This window comes from Chaetura pelagica, unplaced genomic scaffold (assembly GCF_000747805.2).
Source record: "Chaetura pelagica isolate M959 unplaced genomic scaffold, ChaPel_1.0 scaffold833, whole genome shotgun sequence".
Classification (NCBI taxonomy): Eukaryota; Metazoa; Chordata; class Aves; order Apodiformes; family Apodidae; genus Chaetura; species Chaetura pelagica.
This window is the reverse complement of record NW_009952821.1, coordinates 104358-111499: the sequence shown is the minus strand read 5'-3', so window position 1 is coordinate 111499 and position 7142 is coordinate 104358. Positions and strand designations below refer to the sequence as shown.

The window sequence follows — 7142 nt, the reverse complement described above, 5'->3', positions numbered from 1 at the left end:
ATGCTACAGGCAAAATTTCTAACCCAGGATCAAATTAACGGTACGTGCAGTTTTTTGTTCCGGGTTTGGGGTTTTTACTGACAAAGTCGCTTAAGGACTATTTGTATTTTTCCATGCATGTATGAAATGGCATTTTCCCCCAAAAGTGTCTCTGCCGGGGCTTGTGCTCCCCTGCTCGCCCTTCTCCCAGCCCCAGGGGGATCTGCCGGTGCTGGGAGGTAAAACCAGCGGCAGCCCCCCCGGCTGGGGGGCACCCAGGCCAGCAGGGGTGAACCAGCCCCCCCAGACCATCCACACCAGCCCTGGCCCGGGAGAAACTTCAGGTGTCCCGTTTGCGTAGGATGGGAGTGAAGGCGAAGGAGGAAGAGGAGGAGGAGGGAGAAGGTGCAGGAAGAAGGACAATTTCCCCTTTGTGAGGCATCAGGGCTGCCCCTGGGAAAGGGAACCTCTGCCTGGGATGGGAAGGAGGGAGGGTTTGCCACGGGAATGGCAGAAGAAAGCTGAAATAAAAGGGTGTTGCAGCAGATCTGTTCATCTGCAGCGCCCTGGGGCTGGGCAGCTCTGCTGCTGCTGCAGGGGCACCCAGGGGACCCCCCCCCCAGCACCCAGGGGACACCCAGTGAGGTCTGGGGATTTTTGGGGCACGGAGGGGATCCCTGCACAGCAGGGGTGGGAGGCTGGGGCAGGCAGCCCTATCTAGGTCAGGCCTCGGGTGCGGGTTTGAGGGAGATGCTGCAGGGGGGTGGCACCCACAGGCCATCAAACAACACAGGATCAGATCTGCTGCCTTTTCCTGAGCTCCAGCCCTTCACCTGCACAGGGGCTGGCAGAGCTGAGGGCCCAAACCAGCCTCCTCTAGCCCCCCCCCTTAAGGGTCTTCTCTCCTTCTTCCCCCCACACAGGCAAAAGTCCTTTTTAACAGTATTCGACATATTTGGAAGCCTGACTCCACTTTCAGGCTTGCTTCATTAGGCTGAAGGACCCCAATTAGCTCAGCTGTTCATCAGCCTGGATTTTAATTGCCCTTGGCTCTTCAGCCCAGGGTCCTCCCTCACTGATCATCTTCCGTGAACCAAAACACCCCCCCCCAGACACAATATCCCTGCTGGAATCCTCCCAAGGCCTCCCAGCCAGGCAATGGGAGAGGAAACATCACTGGTAGATCAATGTAATCTTAAATGGCATAACAGAGTTTTGGTTTTTAATTAGAGTTCAAGGAATGTTTTTCCCTGTACGACAAGAAACAAAAAGGAAAGATAAAAGCCACTGACCTGCTGGCAGTGATGAGGTGCCTGGGAGCCAGCCCGACGCCAGGAGAGGTGCAGAGACATCTCCACCTGCACAAGATCGGTGAGCACAGCACTGGGAAGAAAACATGCTGCATTACAGCTGGAGAAACCCCTCTTTTCAGTGGTCAGGAGACCTAGATGCAAAGAGAAGGAGGTTGCCTGGAGCCCAGTAGATAAAATTCACTCTCAGGTCCATGGCAGCATAACTGAGAGCAGGCACCAAAACCTGCCCTGATGTGCTGGGTGGTGAACAAATCAACTCAGCACACAGATGAAAACAGTGCCATTAAAAAAACCTTAAAGAGCAGCAGGAGGCATAAATATTGGATTTCAAGGCTGGGAAACTATCTAGTGCAACCAGCATAGGTAGGAAGAGAGCACAGAAAGATCCTCAGCTCTAGATACATAGACATCAATTCAAAGCAGAGCAAAAAGAGCAAAGAAGAACCACAGAGTGGGCTGGATTAAAAATTCTGGATATGAGGTTTCAGAGCACAGGTCTAGAAAAGCTATAGATGAGGTTTGAACACCCTGGCCCAAACCAGAGTCAGGGAGAAGGAACAAGGTGGCCCAGGAATGGGAACTAGGGGGAGGATGCTTAGGTCTGGATCCAGACTACAAAACTGAGACATTCCTAAATAATCTGCTCTTCTTCTTCCAGACAGAAATGCAGAGTTGGATTTCTCCACTTTCCTGAATATAATGTACAGGCAAATGAAGCAAGAGGAACCTGAGAGGGAAATCCTCACAGCCTTGTCCATGATGGACACGCAGAAAAAAGGAGTCATCACCGTTTCAGAGCTGAGAGCCAAACTAACAAGACTAGGAGAAAAGCTTTCTGAGGAAGAAGGTATTTCAGAATTCAGAGACATGTCAAATGCTCCCCCCTCATATTTCCTTCCTCATTTTCCTCTGTAGTCAGTCTGGGAGCAGGTGCTTCCAGCTGGGAAGCCAGGAAGGAGCTGTGCCTCCCTTGGTGGGGGCAGATGGGGTGTCCCCCCATCACGTCCTGCAGAGATAACCCAGCTGCTCATTAACTGAGGGACCTTTTCCCTTCCCTGAGTCGTTTCCTCAATGATCATTTCCCAACCCCAAGATACTTTCCTGTATATAAAGGGAGAGTGTCTGTGCCCCCAGCTGGGGAGATGCTGAAAGGAGCACACAGGGCACTGACAGCTTCCCAAGAGCACTGCTGTGGCCAGTGCAATTTGGAAGAGAGAGAAGACTTCATTAAATAAGGCTCTTTTTAAAAGAAGAAAAACAACTGTCCTGTTTGTCAGAAATTTGTGTCCGAGTGGCACAACAGGATGGAATTTCCAGGAAGAGGGCAAAGAGAAAAACCTGTCAGCAGTTGGACACAGGCAATGAGCCAGTTTTCTCCAGGTTATGGGGCCTGTACAGACCCCGTGAGGCTCCCTGGGGGGAAAACTGTCCTTTCTAATGTTAAAGGAGAATTTAATCAGAGCAAGGCTGGTCAGTCCAGTCACCATCACCAGCTTCACCAGTGATCCCCCACCAAGGCATGTCTTGTGTAACTGGAACAGCAGTTTATGCAGCTACTTTTATCTGAAAGCACTTTCAGAGCTATTGGGAGAGCTCAATAGTGAAGACATGGATACATTAACCCTAATTAAAGGCATCCCAGCAAGAACTACTATTTTATACAGAATATTTGGGAGGTGGCCGCCCCCCCCAGCACCCAGGGGACACCCAGTGAGGTCTGGGGATTTTTGGGGCACGGAGGGGATCCCTGCACAGCAGGGGTGGGAGGCTGGGGCAGGCAGCCCTATCTAGGTCAGGCCTCGGGTGCGGGTTTGAGGGAGATGCTGCAGGGGGGTGGCACCCACAGGCCATCAAACAACACAGGATCAGATCTGCTGCCTTTTCCTGAGCTCCAGCCCTTCACCTGCACAGGGGCTGGCAGAGCTGAGGGCCCAAACCAGCCTCCTCTAGCCCCCCCCCTTAAGGGTCTTCTCTCCTTCTTCCCCCCACACAGGCAAAAGTCCTTTTTAACAGTATTCGACATATTTGGAAGCCTGACTCCACTTTCAGGCTTGCTTCATTAGGCTGAAGGACCCCAATTAGCTCAGCTGTTCATCAGCCTGGATTTTAATTGCCCTTGGCTCTTCAGCCCAGGGTCCTCCCTCACTGTCCATCATCTTCCTTGAAACAAAACACCCCCACCCAGACACAATATCCCTGCTGGAATCCTCCCAAGGCCTCCCAGCCAGGCAATGGGAGAGGAAACATCACTGGTAGATCAATGTAATCTTAAATGGCATAACAGAGTTTTGGTTTTTAATTAGAGTTCAAGGAATGTTTTTCCCTGTACGACAAGAAACAAAAAGGAAAGATAAAAGCCACTGACCTGCTGGCAGTGATGAGGTGCCTGGGAGCCAGCCCGACGCCAGGAGAGGTGCAGAGACATCTCCACCTGCACAAGATCGGTGAGCACAGCACTGGGAAGAAAACATGCTGCATTACAGCTGGAGAAACCCCTCTTTTCAGTGGTCAGGAGACCTAGATGCAAAGAGAAGGAGGTTGCCTGGAGCCCAGTAGATAAAATTCACTCTCAGGTCCATGGCAGCATAACTGAGAGCAGGCACCAAAACCTGCCCTGATGTGCTGGGTCGTGAACAAATCAACTCAGCACACAGATGAAAACAGTGCCATTAAAAAAACCTTAAAGAGCAGCAGGAGGCATAAATATTGGATTTCAAGGCTGGGAAACTATCTAGTGCAACCAGCATAGGTAGGAAGAGAGCACAGAAAGATCCTCAGCTCTAGATACATAGACATCAATTCAAAGCAGAGCAAAAAGAGCAAAGAAGAACCACAGAGTGGGCTGGATTAAAAATTCTGGATATGAGGTTTCAGAGCACAGGTCTAGAAAAGCTATAGATGAGGTTTGAACACCCTGGCCCAAACCAGAGTCAGGGAGAAGGAACAAGGTGGCCCAGGAATGGGAACTAGGGGGAGGATGCTTAGGTCTGGATCCAGACTACAAAACTGAGACATTCCTAAATAATCTGCTCTTCTTCTTCCAGACAGAAATGCAGAGTTGGATTTCTCCACTTTCCTGAATATAATGTACAGGCAAATGAAGCAAGAGGAACCTGAGAGGGAAATCCTCACAGCCTTGTCCATGATGGACACGCAGAAAAAAGGAGTCATCACCGTTTCAGAGCTGAGAGCCAAACTAACAAGACTAGGAGAAAAGCTTTCTGAGGAAGAAGGTATTTCAGAATTCAGAGACATGTCAAATGCTCCCCCCTCATATTTCCTTCCTCATTTTCCTCTGTAGTCAGTCTGGGAGCAGGTGCTTCCAGCTGGGAAGCCAGGAAGGAGCTGTGCCTCCCTTGGTGGGGGCAGATGGGGTGTCCCCCCATCACGTCCTGCAGAGATAACCCAGCTGCTCATTAACTGAGGGACCTTTTCCCTTCCCTGAGTCGTTTCCTCAATGATCATTTCCCAACCCCAAGATACTTTCCTGTATATAAAGGGAGAGTGTCTGTGCCCCCAGCTGGGGAGATGCTGAAAGGAGCACACAGGGCACTGACAGCTTCCCAAGAGCACTGCTGTGGCCAGTGCAATTTGGAAGAGAGAGAAGACTTCATTAAATAAGGCTCTTTTTAGAAGAAGAAAAACAACTGTCCTGTTTGTCAGAAATTTGTGTCCGAGTGGCACAACAGGATGGAATTTCCAGGAAGAGGGCAAAGAGAAAAACCTGTCAGCAGTTGGACACAGGCAATGAGCCAGTTTTCTCCAGGTTATGGGGCCTGTACAGACCCCGTGAGGCTCCCTGGGGGGAAAACTGTCCTTTCTAATGTTAAAGGAGAATTTAATCAGAGCAAGGCTGGTCAGTCCAGTCACCATCACCAGCTTCACCAGTGATCCCCCACCAAGGCATGTCTTGTGTAACTGGAACAGCAGTTTATGCAGCTACTTTTATCTGAAAGCACTTTCAGAGCTATTGGGAGAGCTCAATAGTGAAGACATGGATACATTAACCCTAATTAAAGGCATCCCAGCAAGAACTACTATTTTATACAGAATATTTGGGAGGTGCAGAGTGATCTCCCATCATTTTGGCAGAGAGGCTGCACATCTACTCACATGTACCAAGCACTACAGGTCCTGATGCTGCTGCTCACCAAGAGATTCCCCCTTTGGCTGGACACCCTGAACCCCAGCTTGGAAAGCTGCTGTAAATATTTGATGCTGGAACAGACTCACTTTCACTGGCACCTGCAATTGTTCAGTAACTACTAGCACGTCCCTTCAATTACAGGGGCTCCAGAAAAGCCTTCACTTTAATTTAACTTACATTCATCAAATGAGAACTGACACATTTTTCTTCTGTGTTATTTTTAAACCTTCTGGGCAGAATTAATTATTTTTAAAATGTATGCCCTCAGAAGCATTTGATTACCATCAGGGCATTCTTTTAGAAAGGAGGATGGGATCTCCTGTTACTTACCTTACAGGAACAGCAGTTCTCACAATAACCCCTCATTTAACCCCTGCTGCAACCAGATCCCCCCCAGCAGCAGCTTCCACTGATACCCTCTATACACTGTCTGCAAACAGGGGAAAACTGTCTCATCCAGTACCCACATGAACAGGAGAGAGGGAAAACAGGTTCCTTCCACAACTATTTCCAGTAAAACAGCCTCACCCCCCAATGACCTTCCCCCTGGATTTCACAACTGGCAAGTGCAAAGCTGTTATTCTGTGCTCAAGTATGAGTACTTATTTAAACAACCACAGCTGGTTCAGCCCGGAGAGCTGTGCTGGTAACACTAAAATATAGCCCAGGCTCTGCTGACCTGCAGGCACCTATCTCAGAAAGGGAGAGCACTGCTCCAGCCAGGCATGGGGCTGGGCAGGACCTGCAGTGAGCACACGGCCATCTAGAATCCATCTGTTCCAAGGGTCTATCAACAGGCTCTAAACACCTAGAAGGTGTCCTGCTAACAAAATATCAAATGATAGACAGGTCCACAAGCCAACAGACCCATCCCTCAGCACAGCACCCAGCCACAAACCTGCTCACACACTGCTGGCCCAAAGCAAACCAGGAACAGGCTGGTGAAACTGGCCCCACGACATCAGCAAGCATGTGAGAAACCCCTCTTCTGGGCTGGGCTGGATACCTTATCAAAGGGAGCTCCTCCCCCAGACATTATCAAGTAAAGGCTGCTGGGTTGCTCTGATGTTTGTTTTAGCACCCACCCACTGTATGTTATGAGTAAACATGGAAGGGGATTCTCCTCCTTTCCTGCCATCCAGAGGAAGATGGTATCAAGTTCCCACAGCAGCTTCACAGCAGCATTTAACACTACTTTCCTATGTATCATTTCTTACCTATTTCTATTCTATTGACATTATTTGACAGAAAAACAAACCTTCTAATGGTTTAGCCTGTACAGAAGAGACCATTTTAAATGAGGCAACTGCTGTCACTGCCAAGGCATGGAATAAAAAAGCATCACTGCTGCCAGGTACCAACTGCACGGCCACCACTTCTTCAGAAGTGTCTTCACAGCAAGAATCCCAGCTGAGAAAACATTTTTCACTTCCAAACACTAAAGCCCCACTGATACTAACAGGCATCACAAAACTCTACTTAAAGCTGGGCATGTAACCACCATGAGCACTTACTTTTGTCCAAACTGAGTAAGGACAGATTTGCTATTCGTTGTTTACTGCTAATATTTGCCTCTCAAAGTCCTATCTTCTTTCACTCTTTCAGTTGATGAGCTGCTGAAAGAAGCCAAAGTTGGACCAAATGGAACAATAAAATATGAAGAATTTGTCCACATCATTTGCCTTCCTAGAGTCGACTACTGA

At 49.1% G+C, this 7142-nt stretch overlaps 1 protein-coding gene across 1 annotated transcript; it reads left to right on the top strand.

Annotated features, from left to right (window-relative positions):
• On the top strand, positions 1-7142 carry CALML4 (calmodulin-like 4). Its single transcript, XM_009995139.1, has 6 exons — positions 1-40; positions 1210-1350; positions 1951-2139; positions 3596-3736; positions 4337-4525; positions 7045-7142. The coding sequence occupies exons 1-6, from the start codon at positions 1-3 to the stop codon at positions 7140-7142; spliced, it is 798 nt and encodes a 265-aa protein (XP_009993441.1).

What these genes read in the sequence shown, in the direction of transcription:
- CALML4 (XM_009995139.1), top strand. Translation starts at nt 1, where the DNA reads ATGCTACAGGCAAAATTTCTAACCCAGGATCAAATTAACG. An exon ending in TCTCCACCTGCACAAGATCG is followed by an intron (nt 1,351 to 1,950) that starts GTGAGCACAGCA and finishes TTCTTCTTCCAG; the next exon opens with ACAGAAATGCAGAGTTGGAT. An exon ending in AAAGCTTTCTGAGGAAGAAG is followed by an intron (nt 4,526 to 7,044) that starts GTATTTCAGAAT and finishes TCACTCTTTCAG; the next exon opens with TTGATGAGCTGCTGAAAGAA.